At 37.7% G+C, this 22,500-nt stretch overlaps 1 protein-coding gene across 1 annotated transcript in view; it reads left to right on the top strand.

The window, feature by feature from the left end:
- The first annotated feature begins 3,009 nt into the window (after window positions 1-3,009).
- The window catches only part of LOC137982693 (calcium-binding protein 39-like), a 24,655-nt gene continuing 5,164 nt past the window's right edge, over window positions 3,010-22,500 (top strand). Inside the window, exons 1-10 of the mRNA XM_068829828.1 lie at window positions 3,010-3,073; window positions 3,171-3,199; window positions 8,910-9,061; window positions 11,026-11,086; window positions 16,019-16,122; window positions 16,776-16,894; window positions 17,484-17,652; window positions 19,688-19,747; window positions 20,301-20,366; window positions 20,863-21,006. Of these exons, the coding sequence (XP_068685929.1) occupies window positions 8,951-9,061; window positions 11,026-11,086; window positions 16,019-16,122; window positions 16,776-16,894; window positions 17,484-17,652; window positions 19,688-19,747; window positions 20,301-20,366; window positions 20,863-21,006 (834 nt within the window). The 5' untranslated portion in view covers window positions 3,010-3,073; window positions 3,171-3,199; window positions 8,910-8,950. The remainder of the gene's footprint in view (window positions 3,074-3,170; window positions 3,200-8,909; window positions 9,062-11,025; window positions 11,087-16,018; window positions 16,123-16,775; window positions 16,895-17,483; window positions 17,653-19,687; window positions 19,748-20,300; window positions 20,367-20,862; window positions 21,007-22,500) is intronic.

Raw genomic sequence — 22,500 nt, 5'->3', positions numbered from 1 at the left:
GCAACACATTTGAGTGGTATGCCGTGGAATATCCCACAAGTCACTTGTATTTTCTTGGTGTTTCTTACACAAGCCTCATGGCGTGGGATGTTCCACGGTATACCACTTAAAAACGTTGCATAACTAGTATATATACCCTTCTATACCTCTCTCTATATATATATCCTTGTATTTCCCCTTGTAGCCTTGTATGTCTCTGTGCACCCTTAGAAAACAAAGACAGCAAACTCAGGAATTTGCTGCCCACAAAATGCTAAGCATTATAATCTCAGAAAGGCACGCCAGTTCAATCCGGTTCTCAAGATAGACAGATTTTGAAATAGTTTTATCATTTTTAATGCACTTAAGGTTTTCATGACCTAAATCTTTTATCCTTGTTAAGAATTATGCTTTCTCAGTAACTAATTACTTCAAGAACCATTTAATCTTAGTTCTTAGTTTTTATGTGATTTCAGATGTTTTCTTTATATGTATATATTATATTTATTTAATCTGTTATTCTGTAAATATGATGTAATTCAATCATTGGGTTGCAAAGTTATATTTATTTTTTTGGGCCTAAGCATCAATTTCATGAATGTTTAGGATACTTTCTGTATTGGTAAAACAATGACCTGTGACCTGTGTTTTGTACCTGCCGTGTTTTCGAAGAGTTAGTCCTAAGCAGTCTCATTTCCTCACCTTTATGAAGCCTTTTTTTTTACACCTGCAGGGTTGGCAGGAGTTGAAGTGTGTATATTGAAAGGTTTCAGTCAGCTTGTTAACTTGTTTAATAAAATGGTCCACCTGTGTTAATTTTATCGCTGTCCTAAAGGCTTGGCTTGGTATCACTTTGTTGTGTAAACTTTGTTTCAATTTGTGCCATGAAAATATCAGCATGGGGGTTCCATGTGTTTGGAGATAGTTACACTCATTGAACTAGAACAAGTTTTTGTTTAGGATTAAACCAATCATTTGCCTTAGGAGGTGTGTTGGAAGTGTGTGTGTTCTTTGGTACTCTTGCATACTATGTTCATTCCCTCTTCTTGTGATTTATTTGTGTACACAATAAATAGACATGTCCATTGATACTAACATTTTATCTTGGCCTATCTGATAAATCAGTTGTGTTCTTAATAAAGGTTGTTGTTTGTGTGTGATAGGCTACAGCAACATATCCATAAATGAGGCTAAACGTTTGTAAGCCCAGGCTTTCTGGCTTAAGGCTGCTACACCCTGAAAGGTAATTTTCCTAAGAAAAACTTTGCACTTAGACTCGCTTTGAAAAGGAGACAGACATGAATTCGGAAATGGCCTATTCAATAATTATTAGCAATAACTATTGTTTTATCTGCAGTTTTCTTATCTCAAATTGAGAAGTTTGGATGGACAAGTTTATTTTGTAGTGGCACAAGAGGACTCGGTCCCATACTTGGTGCATCCCACTGCTGAACACTTAACAAAAAGGAAAGATAGAATGACAGTGTTTCTAAGTTTTCCTTCCTCTCTAGAGATACTGTTATATGGTACAAAATCTGCCGTGCTGGATGGCAAAAGAATGCAACAGCCTCCAAAACAAAGCGATTTCAACCAGCCAAGCATGACTTTTCTTTGTTTTGGATGTCCCTGCCAGTGCGTAGCTTGCCATCCAGCAGGGCAGATTTTATACCCCCTTCGTGTATAGATGAGGCTAAGTTAACATGGAAAAAGTCTGCTACGAGCCTAGAGGCCCACCAGGCCGGTGCTTATCTCCGGTTACTGTAGCATGAAGCGACTAGGAGTATTTGTATTCCCCCCAGGATGGGATGCTAGTCCATCGCAGGGTTACCCCCAGCATTAAATTGCCGGTACCCATTTATACACCTGGGTGTAAGAACACAACACAATGACCCAGCCAGGGCTCGAACCCGGACCGCTTGATCCGGAGTCCAGCACGCTAACCATTAAGGCCACTGTGCCTCTCAAATTCTAGCAGATGCTTGTCGATAATTGAATTGATGGTGGAGACATTCTGATCTATAATATGGTTCAAGTTCTTCTGGGAAATCTATGTTAATTTACTAATTTGTGTTCAACCTTATAATTTTATTTATTATATACTCAAAGAAATATTGCATTCTGATTGATCAATCGCAAATGCATAAATAGGTTAGAATGCAAACAGAGATTAAAGAGTTTCTATGGAAACAAAGCGATGGAGTGATTTTGTTGAGTATATATAATAAAAAAAAATTGCAAGCTTTCTCGTGCATTTGAGTCATGAGTCAATGAGACTCACAGTCAATATAGCAATAATTTGTTGATTAAGCCTAAGCCCTCGTTTCAGTGATTAGGCTTAAGCACTCTCTGAGATTTTAGCTTTCATTTTATGGTTTAATTAACTGCACTAACTCGTTGACTCATTGACTCATTGACTCATAAATACTTAACACTCCGTGCATTTAGTGAGTTATGGTCACTCATAATTGATAATGTTTTTAAAGTTCTCAAATTGCACTTCCCTACAGCTTGTGCAATTTTGAAAACTTTCAATACATCACTCGTGCCTGTAAATCGCAAAATGCGCTCAAATGGGTCGTTCCATTTTTTATCCCCCCCCCCCTCCCCTCTAAGGATGGCAGAGATCCGTACCCTTGATTTTTTGGCATCGTCCTCTGAAAATTGACATTTTGTCGGCACATTTGAAAAAAATGTCCTAGGGGTCCAAATTTTGTCGGCTTCTTAAAAGAAAAAATCTGCAAAAACCCACTATCCTTAGGGGAGGGGGGGCGGTGCTGATAAAAAATGGAACGACCCCGTTCATACGATTTCATAAAATTATAAGATATAAATTACAATTTATCATACCTTATAATTTTTTTATTGTAAATTTTTTGTTTATAATTGACGTTTTGGTATGTATGCACCGGTAAGCAACCTTAAAATATGAGTAAAATACCTTCTCTATCCAGCCAAACAAAACCGTTCTCTCAATCTCGAACAGTCCGCCTCGTTCGGTGAAAAAAACAAACTCACTTTATGTACAACACCGTGAAAATGACATCATGATTGCAGCGCCATTTTGAATTGGCCGTGGAAACTGGAAGCGATTGTTGTAGGTTTGCTCGTTTCCGTTCCGAGGCGTTTTCTATGAATAGAAAATCATTCACTGTGCTTTCTGGCTATTAACATCTCGATTTTCTACTTTGAAGGTTGTTTAGACTGATTTACAGCAATTCAGGTGAGAGTCTCTGCTATAGCGATAATCCCAGAATGAACTCGCATACTTCACAAACAGTGAGCTGTACACAAGTTAAATCCTTGAACGGTTGTGAACCGCTGTTTGAGAGATCCAAATTTTCTGATCTGTCGTTTTAAGGGGCCTCAATCACCTTTAAAATATGAAAGTATGAAAATAAACTGGGCAAAACAGTTGGCGCGGTAATATTCTAACATACCCCATAAATGAATTTCATGAATTTGCTAAGTCCTTGAGAGGCGTATTTGTCAGAATTGAATGGTGTTATGTTTATGTTCTTACTTACAGCCGAGTGTTTACCACCGTTTTTTTGATTAGTTGCTTTGTGACTTCTTAGAATAATAAGGCACTATTATTAAATGGATGGATATCATTTAATTATTGTGCTTATATGATTATCTTATCCACCTGAGTAATTTAGCCTTCTAGCTTCAGGTTGTTGCAAACTGAAATTATGATTCAATGAAAATGTTTGTCTGTTTTTTTATCAACTAGAAATTTTTCTCGTGTTCCATCTAGCTAACACGGTGTCATTCAGCCAATTATTTTCGTAAGGTCAATCATTAATGCGATTTGTCTGTCTAAACTGCAGAATAAAGGGCAACTTATTTCCATATCACTGAATTGCAAAGGCTCTAAAAAAGCTTCGAACTAATTAGCATGTGCTGGCCTTGCGTGACCCTGAATAGCACTCTTTTCAATTGACGCCATGACATAATGCCCAAAGCAATGTTTGGCCGCATTTCAATCCCATAATGCTTTGCAATAATCTATTGGTTGTTTTTTCATGTTACGCTTATGTGAAATAGATCTGACTGTGATGAAAAGATACTGAACTATTATTAGATCATAAGGTACACCCTGTATACCCTTGTACACCCTCTATTCCCCTGTAAATGCTGTTTACCTTCCTGTTTACCCTGTACACCCCGTTTTTCCTTGCATATCCTGGATCCTCCATACACCCTGTTTACCGTTGGACACCCTGTTTACCCTCATACACTCTTTTTTCCCTGTAATCACTGTTTACTCTTGCATACCCAGAATCCCCTTTAAATCCTGTTTACCCATTTACACCCTTTATCCTCTGTAAACTTTCTTTACCCTTGTGCACCCTGTAAACCCCTGTAAACCCTGTTTATCTTGCATACCAAGATGCAGGGATGGCGCAGTGACGGCGCAGAGCACTCGCTTCCCACCGATGTGGCCTGGGTTCGATTCCCAGATCCGGTGTCATATGTAGGTCGAGTTTGTTGGTTCTCTACTCTGCACCGAGAGGTTTTCTCCGGGTACTCCGTTTTCCCCTCTCCTGAACAAAAACCAACATTTGACTTGATTTGTGTTAATTGTTAATTTCAGTTTCCAGTGTCCCCAATTAGTGTTCCAGCGCTAGAATGACTAGACACTTTAAATAAAGTTCCTTTCCTTTCCTTTTATCCTGTATTCCCTGGCACACCCTGTATTTCCCTGTACACCCTGTTTACTTTGTTCATCATCAAGCGCATAAAAAATTCCAAATTAATTGTGCAGATCAATAATGCTTTCTTTGACAAAATATCACCTCATGTGATGTTTCCTTTTGTATAGTATTTGTACACACATTTAAATACCTTTTGTTTTCTCTGGGCCAAACAAGTTATTCAGACACTGAAAAACAACCAATTAGCATTTCTAGCAGCTGTAAGCAGCTCTAAAATGCTGTGTCATGCAGATTAAATCAGTGTTCTGGGTCTGGAGAATCATGAGTACAGGGTTTAATGAGTGTACATGGGTAAACAGGGTTTTACAGAAGAAACAGGCTGTGCAAGGGTATACAGGGTTTACAAGGAAATATAGGGTGTACAAGGGTAAAACAGGATTTACAGGGTATGGAAGGGTAAACGGGTAGTGCAGTATTCCCCTGTGAACGCTGCTTGCCCTTGTACAACCTGTACCCACTATAAAACCTGTTTACCCTCATACACCCTGTCTTTTTGCTGTAAACTCAGTTTACCCTTATGCACTATGTATCCCCTGTAATCCCTGTTCACCCTTGTTACCTCTTTATCCCCTGTACACCCTGTTTACCCAGGGTGTGAAGGGAGAAACAGAGGTTAAAGGGTGCACTGGGTTTACGAGGGGATACAGGGTACACAAGGAATACCGGGTAATATGTGTACACAGAGTGATATAATATACTATGCTTATATGAAGGAAAGTTATATGTATTTTGCATAAGTATGACATGAAAGAATAACCAATCTATTTTTATCAGCTGTGAAAAATGCTATCTTGTAGTTGCTCTAGCCTCGTTGCAGCCGTTTTTTGTCGGTCCCATTCTACCTCCCCAGAATGGGACCGACACATAAAATGGCTCAAAGGAGGCTAGTAGTTGCTCCCTCTTTTGTCATTTGAAAAGTACAGTTACGTTTATGTATCTCATTTACTTTCTCACCAATGCAAGATCCCTGTTTCAGCCTTCTCAAAATCGGCCGGTCGACGGCTCAATCAGCCGCCTCCTCAGAAAGCTTGACCGTCTCCTTCTAGTCAGTAAATGTCAGACACAATACATTTTTAGCTCGAACGTGAAGTCACTGGAGATATTCTAAAAGCTTGAAAAAAGTTTGTTTGACGTACAAATTCGTGTCCACAATATTTTTTTGCCTGGCGCACATGAAATGTTTATTTAACTAGCATTCCAGTATTTCTTATCAGACTCCAAGCAAGTGTCAATTCCATACGTGAACGTTCGTCACTTTAAATCCACCAGATTGCACAAATTTGTATCTGTGGATGTCTAAATTTGAAAAAATCCGTAGGGGAGCATGCCCCAAGACCCTCCTAGAAGCTTGCATCCTTTGGGCACTCGCTTGGGTGCCTTTAGCACCAAACCGTCTCCACCTTCCTTATGACCTGCTCCCGAAAAATATTTTGAGAAGGCTGCTGTTTTCTCAAGAAACTAACCTTGTTATAATTTGTAAGGGCTTGGTCACATTTTTTACATGATAGCCAGCAAAAATTAGCTGTGTACTTATAGCCAATCAAAATTCAAATGGTAACACCAATTTTTAAAAATAATTATTATTATTGTTATTGGTATTATAATTGTTCAAATTTCTCAGCTTTGATGTTCACTGGTCATTATTCTGTTGAGGGCATTATTATTATTATTATTATTATTATTATTATTATTATTATTATTATTATTATTATTAGAGTGCTTTTCAATTGAGTGTCGAAAGTAATTAGCGAATTACTTTGGTTTTGCATTACTTCACTCAGTGATTGGTTTTAAGTTCTTGCGCCAGTTTTTCAACCAATCAGAAGTGAAACCAAAACCAATCGTGGCTCACGCGTGCACATTTTCCCGCGCTTTGTGTCAGCTACGTGTAATTACTTCAAGTTTTGATTGGTTACTGGATTGTCTCCGGCCTTTTTGATTGGCCAAAGTAATAACTTTGGTTTTGGTTTTACGACACTCGTTTGAAAACATCACTATTATTATTATTATTATTAGTATTAGTATTATTATTATTATTATTATTATTATTAGTATTAGTATTATTATTATTATTATTTGCTGAAGTAACTGGAGAGGGAAAGGCACATACATGCAATTTACCTTTCGATGCACCCATCTGAAAAATTGGTTTTTTGCCCAGAGTGGGACTCAAACCCACGTCTCCCTGATTACTAGTTGAGCATGCTAAGCCACTACACCATCAAGGCTACCACGCTGGCAACGCAGCAGATTAATGAGTTGACTTAGTGGCATGGGGGATCCCTAGGGCCCAACTTTTTCTTCACTTGAATGTGTATCCGTGTATCTATAACCCCAAACAGGGCTTAGAACGCATGTGTATTGGCTGAAGGTAAGGTGAGTATTAGTGAATAAAAACCTTGGCTTCGTCTCAGTTTTTATTCATCGATATTCGCCAACCTTGAGGTGAATAATGATATTATTATTGTTTTAGTAAAATTACATAGGTGATTATTTGAAGAATATGCATTTTCTTGAAATCAATTACCGTAAAGACTCGCAGATAAGCCGCACCTTTTTTCTAAAAATTTGCGATCAAAATCGTAGGTGCGGCTTATCTGCGAGACCATTTGGGAAAGGTGCTGTGAATTTCGGTGTCCAGTCTTCCCTCGTCCGATATTATGCCTGGTTACACAGCTTCGCATAGTACATGCAAGAAAACAACGAATTTACGCGCAAAATTCTATGGAAAAAGTGCCGTGAATGGAGAAATACCTGTGAACAAATACCAGAATAATATAAATCATATGTCATAAGTGGTGGACATGATGTTTATTCTACTAAATAGCTAAAATTATGGGGAAGACTTTAAAGTGTTTTTCGATCCATTGTTGGCGAGTTTGCCTTGGATGAAGACAGAACACTTCATGGTCTTGACTTTGGATTTCTTGCGAGTTTTTTTCATGAAAAACGTTTTTTCCAAAATTTGATTTGCTAAACTCGGGGTGCGGCTTATCTGCGAGTGCGGCTTATCTGCGAGTCTTTACGGTAATTTCTCTGTTTGTCACCTCAACAAAACAGCTTGGGGCCATTTTGAAAAAAGTGCTTAGGTGATAATCGCGTAATAATAATCACCTCAAGTGCAGCCAATCAGCACACAGAATTTTCAATAATCACCTATGTAATTTTACTAACTATCATTATTATTTAGTATAATTACCTAGGTGATTATAATTAATTGTTAAATTATTATTATTATTATTATTATTCGCCAAAGGCGAGGTGAATATTGGTGAATAAAAACCTTGACTTTGTCTCGGTTTTTGTTCACTGATATTCCTCAAGCCTGAGGTGAATAATTGTTATTAGTATGATTACATGTCAGCTCACAACCACAACCAAGATGGCAGTATACAATGCCTGCATCATCAGCACTCTGCTGTATGGCACTGAGGCATGGGCAACATATGCAAAGCAGGAGCTGAGACTGAACAGCTTTCACATGCACTGCCTCAACATCAAGTGGAGCAACAAAGTACCAAACGTTGAGTCCCTGCTTGCGCTGGCCTCCCCATGATGTTCATGATGCTGAGACAATGCAGGCTTGGCTAGCTCGGCCATGGTAGCTGGATGGAAGATGGCTGGATTCCAAAGGACATCCTGTACAGTGAGCTAGCCTCACATGACCTGTTGGCCGCCCCAAGCTGCGCTATAAAAATGTCTGCAAGCACAATATGAAAGCTCTGGACATCAACACTGAGAGCTGGGAGTGCACAGAAGCTGACCGCTGCAGATGGCGCAGTGTGCTGAGGAAACAGTTGAAGATCGGCAAAGAGAAGATCCAGAACCTGGCAGAGGACAAGAGAGCCAGACAGAAGGCGTGCACACCTGGAGATAACCCGGTAACCACTCATACCTGCATCCACTGTGGCATAGTTTGTCGCTCCCAGATTGGCCTCATCAGTCACAGCCGTAGCTGTTCCAGCTGTGAACCTACTGCAGCATCCAACTAGGGCGCATTATTATCTGTGGTCGACACTGACCGTCGGAGGCCTACGAACTGATAACATGTAATTATACTAAAACAATTATTCACCTCAGGCTCAGTGAATATCTGTGAATAAAAACCTTGAATTCATATTGAGTTTTATTTACTGATATTTACCTTGCCTTCGGCAAATGATTATTGTTAAATAATAGCAGTAGTAAAAAGATGTTTTTCATTCAATTCAGATTTGTTTCAAGGCTGAGGGTCCTTTTGTCATCAGAACACCATGCCTCTTTTTGGCTCCAACAAAAAGAACCCAGCTGAAGTAGTCAAGGTGACTGTTGAAGCTCTGCAAGTTTTAGAGAATGAATCTGGCAGGAGCAAGAAAACCGACAAGGTCACTTGATTTTAATCTGGTGTTTTAGTATTCATGGATCTTCTGGCTAAACTTTAAAAACAGAAAACAGACTTCCTTCTCTTTAATTGACTTCATAAGACAGTCAAACCTCTATTAAGGGAAATAGCCAGGTGACCGCTTAACAGAGGTTGACTACTTAATAGAGGTTTCCTAGAATCAAACCCGTAATGTGGGAGAAATTGACCAGGGGCCCGTTTCTTGAAGGTCCTGAAACGTTTTCGCACCCGAAAAGCGGTAGCAAATTCTCAAACCTTTCATATCTGTTTTATGCACATTCATACCAGACGTTCTAACCGTATAGGTTGTCGGTCAAATCCATTTTCAGTTTGTATCCGTTTTTACCTAGGTTAAATTGGTGATCCTCATTTTACCTATAGGTTGAATATTAAAGCAGCTATCAATCCTCCAAAAAGGACTGAAAACACAACCACCTTCCCTCAAGCACTGTCTTACCGATCTCAACACATCATCTTAATGATTTGTATTATCTTATTGGTTTCTGTATTCATTATGCAGTTATCAACATTACAACATAGTAAGAGATCAAAGAACTGTACTATGCACTCACCGGTACTCGAACTCGGATCCTCCAGATCTGTGGTCTTGCGTCTTCACCAATACACCACAACGACGAACATGCTTAACCCATCACAGTTTTTAATTTCATTATTCACTTTTGTGTAATAAGTCAATTGATATTCATGTATCATAACCAAAACTAATCCTAACCTGACCCTAATTTTCTCCAGGCTTAATTTAGACCCAAAAAATGTTTCTTCAATTCATCTGAGTGCGTATTCAGAACCAAGGTAAAATGAGGATCATCAGTGTAACCTGGGTAAGAACGGATTCAACCTGAAAAACGGATTTTACCGGCAACATATACACCTCTCTGTCTTGAAATACTGATCAACTAATTTACATTTTATTGTTGACAACAACTGTAATGCAAAATATGCTAACAGTATTTGCATGCGAGTATCAGTGTGAAGGTGACAGTTTCTCTTGTGGTTCGCTGCACCGGAAACTGATAAATGAGGAATTTGACGTGTGTGCCGGTTGACCCACCACGGAGACGTGTATTTTTACACAGACAATGCTTAGGTTGTGTTTGATGACCTGCGAAAGAAACTGGACATGCTTCGCTCATCTTTCTGTCCAAAAATATGCCTTTTATTAATTATTATCTTGTAACAAGGTGACCGTTAAATAGAGGTGATTCACAATAAAATTAGTCATTTGGGAAATCCAAACAGTGACCGTGTCTGGTTAAAAGAGGTGACTGTTTATTAGAGGTCCAATTTACTGAAACTATGGGAAGCAAATTTCAGGAAATTGGTAGGTGACCGCTTAATAGTGGGCTGCTTAATGGTTTGACAGTATCTAACATGTGTTTGAGAGATACAGGGTGCTGCACAATCTCTTTTTGAGTTATGCCTTGTTTTTAGGTAAGGTGAAAAAGCAAGGTAAAGTGGTAAACAAGCCATAAGAGCTTACATGGCTGGAGCTTACCCTGGTTTTAGTAGCATGAAGCTACTGAGAGTATTGCTACTCCTCCCTGGACGAGATGCTAGTCCCTCACAGGGTTCCCCACAGGAGTATATCGGCATTACCCGTTTATACCTTGGCCAGTTGTTCAAACCCAGAGTAATTCTAATCAGTGATGAACCCATTGACTCATGAACACCTCTCCCCCCCCCCCTTCCCCCCCATTGACGAGGAAAATCGTCTGGCATTAGACAGAGTAAAATCTATTACATCTCACTCTCATAGGTCAATGGGTTAAAGGTCTACCCTGAGTGTTGGTGTGGCCGGAGTGGTCCAATGCTCGACCACCTGAGCCTGAACCAGTCGGCAGTAAATTTGCTTTCAAAACAGCAGCCTCTTAGTCAGTTGTCAGGAGAGGGTATAGTTTATTTTAATGTGTTACAAACTCTCTTTAGGCTTTAGAGGACATATCAAAGCAGCTCAGTGTGATGAAGATAATTCTTCATGGAACTGGAGGTACCTATTAAAGAACTAGTAAAATTTCATCAGAACAATGGCTTGTCATTAAGATTACCAACTCCCAGGAAGAACTAGATGCTTTATGATGAGCGTACACTGGGTTGACTGTGGTATGTGTTGCACAAAAACAGAGGGCACTGAGTTGGGTGGTATTTAGACTTGCCACAAGTCGACCTCACGATTATCCCAGGAGAAAATGTTTCGGCGAGCGAATCGTGATTTTTCGTACGCGAAGTGAATGAGCGAGCGACAAAGTTGCGAGAGGTCGACTTGTCTCGCTTGCAAAGTTTTCATTTGCGTCTCGCGCCAAAAAGGGGATGACGTCATTCGCAAGCCCTGAACTTGATGGCGCAATCCGACGAAAACAGTCGAACATGTTTGTTTCTACGAAATTGAAAGAGGAAATTTGTTAACTTTGTGTTAAAGGTATCAGACTTTTCTCAGCTCCGGTTGGAGAAGACACAAACAGATCTATGCAAGACAGATATTCTTCAATTATTTTCCTCTGATGGTCGCGTAATTTGGAATATCCGGTAGCCTTAGTAGCATGTTTGAAAATCACGCTTCACTGCGTGTGGTAAATTTTGATTGACAACTCTATCCCCTGGTGTCCACGAGGACTACTCTGATTGGCCTAGCTCAGCGACCCGTTTTTGAGTCGCTAAATTGGCGCCAATCAAGTATGAAAAGTCCTTCGTTCCGCGCGTATCTAGACGAAGGACTTTTCGAAAGTCTAGGTGGTATTGAACTACAGCGTTCCAGTTAATTTTTTCAAGTGGGGGGTCATTAAGACCATTTCAGGGCCTGGGGTCACCCAGACGTTGTGCTAACAGAGGCCTTTTGGCTCACATGTTCACATGTTTACCGTATTTTCCTGTGTATAAGTTGACCTTTTATGGCCTCAAAAGAAGCTCCAAAAATTGCCCTCGACTTATACATGGGTCAAAGATTTTGAGCCAAGTTCCAGCTATGTAATTTCTTCAAAATTAACATAATAATGTTGTCTTGGGCATAACAAATGCAGTGGACAATAGCCGGCAAAAGACTTCAAAACGAATGTAAGCAATTCCAGTTGAAATGAAAAAGGATTTGTCCAACTCTAAATGTTGAAGATACTGACAAGCACAAATAAGAAATAGACACTGGAAATTTTTGTTTTCCAAAGACGGAAAGATCTAAAAGGCATTTCTGTTTCTTCAAAGAAAGCGCAATCGTTCAACGGCTTAGTAACCTGGCACAATACCTTGTGTTTGCGTACAAGCATCGTCACTTGTGTTGCGTGAAAATGCTGGTTGGTAAGGAATGTTTTTTATTCTTTATACAAACCTGGCTGACTTAAATGCTTTTGCAAAGTTCGTATTGTTTGGTTTATGAGTTTTGTTTTCTTTGTCATTTGAGAAATTATAAGTCAAGGACCAATTAAACCTTGCACATTTTCGCATCGTTCGCAAGTTGTTTTCAAAGATTGACTCCTGCTTCTGTGATGTTGTGCTTATCCTCTAAAGCCCTTTATCCTTGAACAACGAAACAGGTTAGTTTGAGGTTTACATATTCAATTTTTTGAGAACTTTTTTGAAACTCAAGGACAAAATTCCCACGTATACAACAGATGCTGAACCACAAAACTATTAAGCGCTTGAGGCCCTGATTTTTTTGTGTATCCACATTTCCAGAAATCGAAGAATACAAGAAATTGCTTTTTTGTCATCAAAAATGGGGGGTCAACTTATACACGGGTAAATACGCTAATTATTTTGTAATGTCCTGTCCCATTTGGGGTCTTTTAGTTTTATAAGCTTTGGGAATAAATTCAGTTTAAAGTTAAGAAAACACTTTCATGAGTAAAATTCACTCGTTTCTTCTTTAAATAGTCTGCAAGAAAAAATCTCTGTCTCCTCACATATCGCATTTCAACTCATGTATGGAAATTTTTTAAGCTCGAATGTTACCCAACATGATGAATTTATAAAGGCCACCATTTCCACCAAAAAAATTCTTGAAACAAACAAAATATTTGCTTTTAGAGGCAAAAAACTTCCTATTTCATTGTGTGCGAGAAAACAAGAAACCCAATCGTGTCAAATTATCATACACAACAAAATAAATTGCAGGATCAAACCCTTTCCTGAAGAACCATTTCCTTGAATAATGAAGCACAAAATAGACAACAAGCTTTCTTTCAAATAATTTTGGACTGTCACATTTCCAATTATTTTTTTACCTGAAGACTGTGCAGAGTTGAGCACAAAATAAATGTAGCAACAATTAGTGAAACTTCCAATGGTTACCTGAAGACTGTGCAGAGTTGATACAAATAGAAAAGTAGAAGTAAATACAAATAGCCAGACAACAGAGATCACAGATCCACTTAAAGTGCTTGATTCCTTCTCTGTCTTAGTTGAACCCATAAGTTACCAGAGAATTTTCCATTTGGTTTCAGTGTTGTACATAACACCACACTTGGTAAAATACTAGAAATGCAGCTCGACGACTGAAAGATTGTTGTTGAAGTCCATTACTCATCACTTTTAAGATTCCTGATGTTTATTTTTCCTGCCTGTCTTGTTTATCCAATTGATATTCAATTCTTGAGCTCCATAAAGGTAGATTTTGTTGAAGATCCACCAAAACACCATTTGTGTTTCAATGACTTCAACGCCATTGCAGGTTAATTAAATATTCTACTGTGTACACCAGAGAAATCTACAAGTTTCTGCTACCCCCTGAAACCTGCCAAAATACGTGCAGAAGGCTCTTTGCACAAAGACACCACTTAGCAGGGGAGTGACAGGAAAGACTTTTCCCGACACAGAAAAAAAGAAGAAAAAAAAGAAAACAACTAAATTTAACTTGTTTTCTGACTGGAATGGCAACCCGGTAAAAAATTAAAAACCAGGGAACCAAGCAGCAAAGCTACAATCAGCAGGGTGAGGAGGCTAAGTGGATTCTCAGAAGCACAATTTCTAGCATTTTCAAGGAACTGCTCTCAAGAGTAAATTAATACTGTTTATAGAAAATGGTTTGAACGCAATACCTCTATGGAATTTGATCATCTGGATGAAAATGTTCCTGAGAGGGACTGTTGGCAGTCACTGACGTTTGCACGACCTGAGCAAAGACTCTGAAGATGACTTCCACTCAAAACATCAGTCACAGCCAACAGTCCTTCTCAGGACTACTTTTTCCAAGATGATCAAATTCCATTGAAGTAAACTAATTATCTTTTGTACACTCAGACATTGTTACCTCTGATTGTGTCCCTAAAACATTGTCAAATGCTCCTACTTTGTACATGGATAGATTATTGTTTCACAATATTATTTTTGATGGAGTAGTTAAGTGAAGTTCTCTCCTTAATCAACTAAAGAAATTAAACTCACCATGTCAAGTTGTCCAACACCAGTTTTCACTTGTCTTGACTATTAGCAAAACCTGCTGTGGACAACTCTGACATGTCATGGAACAGACTGAACCTTTCTGAACATTCTCATTAATATTATTTACAAGGCTGGCACCCAATGGTCCCCCACTTGGGGCACCTTCCTTGCAAGCGCGGGTGACCAAATTTTGGAAGGAGTAGCCCGAACATGCGCTTAACTGGTCACAAGGTGATTCGTCTTCACCTTTAACTAGTTAATTCTGGGCTCCTGAAAAAATGACTCAGGCTACTTACTTTTACTAACTAACTATTAACTACTACCATTGTTAATTTGCACGTACGTTCTGCGCATCTCAAGATAATCGGGTTTCCCTTTGGTGGTGCTTACTAATACAGGGATATTTTTGCGTGGTTTAAAACTATTCGGAGACAGCAGAACTTAGCAAGTACTCTTGCTCTCCAAAAAAAAAAAATGGGGGTAACCATGTATTTTTCAGAGATAATTAAGCTTCAATTTGGAAAAGACCGCCCTACATTGCTTTGTATTTCAAGGCTTTTACGAATATTTTTTATTAATTACCCTTGAAAAATGTGTGGTTACCCCTAGTTGTCTTTTTGGATTTCAATAACACTTGTCAAGATCTGATTTTCTGGCATATTTATAAAACACGCAAAAATACCTTTGAATTAGTAGGCACCGTCCTTAACATCACTTGTGTCTATGAATACATACATCTTATTCGATAGTTAAACATATAATACACGCGGATATTTTGTGAGTTGTGTAGTATACAAGCAATGAGCAAAATGTCTGCGGGTATTATATGTTAAAGCATCGAATAAGAGATGTATTATTCCACTACAAAAAGGTGTTATTTTGCTTCAATTTTATTAGGTAAGAGTGTTTTGAAAAAAATGCATCATCTGTCTTTCAGGGCATGTGCAAACGATGTAAACAGCACAAAAAGCCATTCAAAGATCGTTATTTGATTGAATAAACAAAATGAAATAGGCTTGGCATCTTGTTGAAAACAATTTCTTTCATAGAAAAACTGCCATTCCGTCCGCATTTGCTCTGTTCTAAACCGGTCAAACTGGGACACTACAGAGCATTAAACCGTCTCGTATTTTGCACGTCCTCTTGATTAAATATGGTAAAATGGTGTAATAGTGGAATAATAAAGACATTAAACATCACGAAATGTCCCCTAAAGTCAGACTTACAATTAAAAATAAAAGGCTGCATTTGTCCTGACCAAAATATTATGCTAACTCTTACAATAATTATTGCATTATGGCTAGAAATAGGTAGCAAATGCTTAAAGAGACACTTTGGGATGTATATCAAAATTGGGCATTTATAATTATGGACCTACAGTAGGATCAAAGTTTAACAACCCCACTGGAGCCCTTAGTGAGACCCTTGGGTGCAAGGTTATACTTTCCCTCAGTATTACGTACATTAAATATTATTTTTTTACTGTAACAGTTTAGAACTTAATTTCCGTTTAATGCTTAATTTAGCACTTGTTTTCATCACTTTGCCTTAGATCAACCACCGCTCTCAGAACAAGTTGCTCAGTTAGCACAAGAGTTTTACACCAGCAATGTATTCATTTCGCTTATTACCCACCTCCATAGGTTGGACTTTGAGGTAAGTTTGTAACATTTGGTTCCAAGGATGGTATTGAAGTTGAAAGGCAGACCTCCCACCAATAATTGTAAAAAAAATTGTATTATCAGTGTGTCAATTAAAGAGTCAAAAGCATGAACAAGACTACTGTTAACCATGCTTCTTGCATGCTAACTTCCTTATTTCATTATGGGGTTGCCAATTCCTTTCATCAACTCAGATGAAAAGATTTATGGTACATTTTATCTTTAAATGGTCTCGGCTGTTCCCGAGTATCTTTCATCTAAATTTTTGAAACAATGAAACCCATTATTTCTTAAGGGATTCTCTGAGTAAACTACAGTAGTTGTTCCCTTTCCTTGGACAAACTACACAGGATGAAAAAAAAAATAATGGTTTTAGTTATATCAGTGTTACTCTCTGGAACAGCCTACCATGTCCTAAGAAAAAAGTCACTTGATCAATAATTATTTAAATAATTACAGCATCTTAACTTTGTAATATTTATGTATTTTTTTTAATTTTTTTATTGCTCAAGATTTTTGTTCGCATCCATTTAACAAATTAATTGATTCTATGTTGCTGTGCGTATGTTCAGTAAAATATCATTATTTTCTTTGTTGATGAAGAGATAAACTGACTGATTCTTTTTGTCACATTATTTTTTCTACTAGTGCAAGAAGGATGTTGCTCAAATTTGGAACAACATTTTAAGGAGACAGATTGGCACTCGTTTTCCCACAGTGGAGTACGCTTCTACAAGTCATGAAGTCTTATTCTCGCTTATTTCTGGGTAAAATTTCAGTCATTCTGAAGAAACTAAGTCTGTAGTGTCTGTTGTGTGAGCAAACTGACTTATGCTTTAGTGTTTCAAATTAGTGTTGTTATATAAAAAACAGTACTTTTTAGTATTTAACAAAACAGTGGATAGAGTTGAACATGCACACTTACTGACTACTCAAACTCAGGATAACCATTGCTATTCATCTCCAAGCAATTTGCGTATTGCGCCTGAAAATGTTGTAATCTTTGCAGAAATAAATGAATTAAAATCATCTTTTTGTGCTATATTATCTCACTGTATTAATATATACTAAAACAACTATTCCACTGGCTAGTGGTGGATATTTACTTTGCGGCTTCGCAGCTCAGTGAATATCCACCAATAGCCACCTCGACTTGGTGAGTGGTTTCCAATTATTATCAACATTCATAACCCGTTCCTTATAATGGGCATCTTTTCATGAATAATATTGTTCACAAAATAAAAATTGCGATGAAGGGTTCAAGTTTAAGAAAAATAATGCTGCAGCATTAAATACGTTTAGCTTTGTCAGGAAGTTCCAGAGCCTTACTTACATGTTTATTTTTATCCATTTCAGATATGACACCCATGAAGTAGCATTAAACTGTGGAGTTATGCTCCGAGAGTGCATCCGTCATGAATCACTGGCCAGGATTATTCTTGAAAATGACAGGTTTTACAAATTCTTTGAGTATGTGGAAATGTCGACCTTCGACATTGCATCAGATGCATTCACAACATTTAAGGTACCAACAACAACAAGATGTTTATTGTACCTCAGATATTTAAATAAACTAAATTACAAAAATAATTTAAGTGCTACTATGATCAAAAAATCACTTTTTTTCTTAGGATTTTGAAAGTTTTATTGCTCAACATTTGACTAGCAAAATTTTAAGGTTTGATTTTTATCCAAAGGCTATTTACTTTGACTGTAAGTTTTGGATTTCACGGTCTGCCATTACTCACATTCCAAAATGACCGACTGGACCTCAGAGGGTTGGATCTAGGGAAAATTGACGTCATTTACTCACTAGCTTAAAATTTCAGTGTGTAGACGCAGCTTATTATATATGCAAAACATGAGTTTAAAAGTCTGTAGAAAGCCTGTGCTGCATATTAATTCAGCCGCGTACACAGGCATTGCATTCTTAAACTATTGAGTCTTTGACATAACTTTCTCCTCAATCCAGCTCTCTCAAGAATGGCAGACCATTAAACAGGAAAATTCCAGTTAAAATAAGCAGGTGTCTTTTTTAAATCAAGGCTTAAAACTTTGATTAGTTACTGTTTAGTGAACATAGTTTTGAAATCCAAAGAAAAATAAAAAGTGCTTTTTTTTGGTCATAGTAGCACTTTAATTAAATATAAATATGATAACTGAAGGGTACCAGCACCCTAAAATAATAAAAAGTTTAAAATGTCAGGGCACTGATTTGCTGTGCTTATGAATTTTTAATGAGTTTGAGAAGTAATATATCAAACACGAGAAAAAGTGTTTCATCGGATATCCAAACACCAAGAAGCTAGTTGAAAAACGAGGCCGAAGGCCGAGTTTTTTAACCGATTTTGAGGTGGTTGGATATCTGATGAAACACTCTTTCGAGTGTTTGATATTGCTTCTCAAAGGAGATATTTGGGATCAAAGTTGGCAAAATTTTATGCTAATTAAGACCACATATCCAAACTTTCTTCATGGTAGTGATTTCTTTTGTTTTTGGCTTATGAATTATTAATGAGTTTAAGAAAGGGAGTGTGAAGTGCAGATATCTTGCATGAATATAATTCATGAAATGAAAGTTAGGCCTCCACAGACAAGGCAAGTTGTTATAGATAAAAATAAAAATGACTTTTTCGATAACTTTTTAGTTGACGATAACAAAAATTATCAATAACAGAACATTGCATGTGTTAATCAAGTTACCGTATCAACAACAAATAGTGAAGAGTGAAGCTGTCTACAACAAAGTTTGTCATTGACAACTAAAGCAGTTTTCCTTTTGAAAAGAAAAACTAATTTAGTTGTTGACAACAAATGCAGCCATTTTGTTATCGACAACTCCCATCTATGAGCAAATTATCGATTACTTAAGTCTACAGAGACAGCAACGCAAATGATTTTTAAAGTCGGTTCTTCTTTTCTTGTTGACTTTAAACAGTCATCGATAACAACTTGCCTTGTCTGTATAGGGCCTTAGAGGGCCTTAAAAAGATTGTCTCAATATTTATTTATTTATTTATTTATTTGGAAGTTTTAAAACAGTTTTAACAGAGAAATATCTATATTGCTCGTAAATTTATAGTTCTTACCTTTTGGAGATATTTTAATTTTTGTTATTATTATTATTATTATTATTATTATTATTATCATTATTATAATTATTATTATTATTAATGTTATTATTATTATTTTTTATTTTTATTTAAAATCAGTTTGACTACTACTACTAATAATAATAATAATATTATTATTATTATTATTATTATTATTATTATTATTAATCAAGAAGGGGAATACAGCCAAGCCACTGGTGTTAACCAATATTGGAGAAAATTATTTTGTGTTGCAACTCAAACCACAAATTGCTATGGATATCTGCGAGCTCACAAAGCAGTTTATTTGTTTGGTGGGGGGTATGACGTTAGTCTTCTCACCTGCCAAATGCAGTGGATGCAGGTTGGCTTGCAACCGCCAAACTCATGAATCATGAACAGGTGTTAGCAACTGGCCTAACAGGAGGATCTTGTGACATGAAAATGTTGACATTCCTTTTTATGTAGGAGCTTCTCACAAGACACAAAATCCTGTGTGCAGAAATCCTTGAAAAACAATATGACAAGGTTTGTTAGACAGCTTTTTCAGTAAAAGTTAAGAATCCGATCCCACCAACGCGTTGGCCGACGTGTGGGTCGGCGCATTGGTGGGATCAGATTCTTAACTGTCGGCCGACTGTTGGTCGACTGTAGGCGGACGTGTTGGCCGCTGTTTAATCTTATAATGTATAAGATGCGTCGGTGGTGCATTGGTGGTGCATCGGTGGCGTGTCGGTGACTCATTTGGGCCTTATTGAACTGTTGAAAACCTAAACGTACCTTTTTCAAACTGAACGGAAATGTCTTCGACGGAAAACTTTCACTAAGATATGAAAATAAGAAATTTACTTTTGACCGCCATCTTGTATTTCGTGATATTAGAACCCAGTTTCCACTGTATTAAAATTGCAATTACAAACGGCTCCTTTAGGAGCCACCACATATTAAAAAGTCAATGATCAATAAAGAGTTGGCCGACGCATTGGTGGGATCGGATTCTTAACTTTTACCGCTTTTTCAATCATTAGATGGTAGTTTTTTTATAAATGCACAAATTCATTTGGTTCATTCTCTCCTCTAGTTTTTTGGGCATTACAGCAAGCTGCTATACTCTGAAAATTATGTCACAAAAAGACAGTCATTAAAGGTAGGAAATCAATTCCATTATTCTCAATGGCAAGTTCTTTGGTAGTAAGAGCAATATCAAGAAATGTAGCAGAATATTTTGGTGACATGTAAGTATGCTCCTGACTAACTTTGAAGCAGTAGAGTTTCGGTATTAGTGTTGATCCAGCTTAAGTGACCTAACCTATCAAGAAAATATGCAGACCCTCTCATATTACCTCTCACTGGAGCCATTCAAATTTCTTCTAAACTTACCTGGGGCTTGTTCCTGAAGGGTGTACTAACTCTATTCCAGGGATAAATGTGCCTTCTTCCATGAATGCCTTTATCCTCGGAATAAATTCTGTTCTGTTAGAATGGCAGATTTAGGCCTGGAATAACTGTTATAGCGGGTATAATTTATTCCTCCTTCCAGGAACCGGGTCCTGAAACATTGTCAATTGATTTCTATGGCTGTCCTTGACTCAAACGGACAGTCTGATTAGTGCTCTCTAATCACCATGTGTCCTCATTCATAGCTTCTTGGTGAGCTCTTACTAGATCGCCACAATTTCACAGTGATGACGCAATACATTAGCAACCCAGAAAACTTGAAGCTCATGATGAATATGCTCAAGGACAAGAGTAGAAACATTCAGTTTGAAGCTTTTCATGTATTCAAGGTAAGTTTTTTAATGATTACTGTCTTGTTATAAACTTGTGCAGTTGCATTTAATTAACCGCATCCTGTGATGAGAAGGGGACATGGGGGCTTAGTAGAAACTGCAAATCTGCCAAGAAAATTGCTCAAATCGACTCAAAGCAGTAATAGGTACCAAGTGGGCTACTCATATTTTAAAACATATAATAATTCTGAAAATCTACTTCAATCTTAACTCCATACGTAATAATCTAATGCTACAGTAGTCTGGTTCAGAGAATTATGAAATAGGCCATTTTCGAGTTCATGTCTGCCTCCTCTTCAAAGCAAGTCTAAGTGCGTTCTACTTTACATATGAATGAAAACTAATTTTCATAAGAAAAACTTCGCACCTAGACTCGCTTTGAAGAGGAGGCAGACATGAACTCGGGAATGGCCTATTATATAGCTTAAAAAGTTTCAATTCAAAGACCCAAAAATGAAATTACATACCAGTGCAATGCACAGACCTATTTACAGTCACATGCTTAGTAAAATGGCCTTTACATGGAAGTGAGGCTGGAGTTGACCTTGTTATGATACAGACCTCCCTACTTTTCCTGTGTTAATAATGTTGTGCTCGTGCTAATTAGTTGGAATTTACATAAGAAAAGCAGTGAGGTTTCCATCAAAAACTACGGGTCAACTCCAGCCTCAAGTTCATTCATAGGCCAGGTAACTAAGGAAACGACTGTAAAATGGACTACAGTAAACACCCGCAGATAAGCCGCACCTTTTTCCCAAAAATCGTTGCTGCCGGAACATTTGAAAAAGACTGCTTCCGGTGTCCAGTTTTCCATCTGCGCGTGCGATGTAACGCCTGGTTACTAGGCTACGAACGTTCCACTCACGTTCTTGTTCTAATGCAAAAATCAATCAATCAATTGATTTATTAACGTGTCAAAGGTATCTAACCGAGGGGGAAATATCCCTCTACTAACTGGGGAAACTTAATAATAAAGTAATTATAGACCTGTTAGAGTGAGTTTCAATCGAGTGTCGTAAAACCAAAACCAAGGTAATTACTTTGGCCAGTCAAAAAGGCGCAACTCGCAAAATATCCGCTCGTATTATGTGTTAATTAAACCATCGAATAAGATGCATATCATAATTACATTCCATATACACTGGTCTAATTCCCAGGACTTGTGGTAGCAGATAAAAAGAGAAAAAAGTAAAAACAGTCCCTGGACGGGATTTGAACACGGAGGTTCGGCTTATATGAACAGCTTCTATTCACTAGACCTCGATGAACCAGTTGCAAAGTTTCTGTAATATTTGTTATTCGTTGTCAGGCATTTCCAAATTGGCCTGACCTTTCTCGTTGGTTGTGTAAAATAATTTGTTAACGAGTGTTAGCGCACGTTTACAGCCCGGTCTTATGAGAATTTTATTCCATAAAGCTCATTTGTACAAATCTTTTCGCTTTATTTTCACATGTGAAAAAAGCAGTATACAACCAATCAGAATGGCGTAC

The sequence above is a fragment of the Montipora foliosa genome, chromosome 13, assembly GCF_036669935.1.
Source record: "Montipora foliosa isolate CH-2021 chromosome 13, ASM3666993v2, whole genome shotgun sequence".
Classification (NCBI taxonomy): domain Eukaryota; kingdom Metazoa; phylum Cnidaria; class Anthozoa; order Scleractinia; family Acroporidae; genus Montipora; species Montipora foliosa.
Note: the sequence above shows the minus strand (reverse complement) of the source record. Positions and strands in the feature narration are given on the sequence as shown.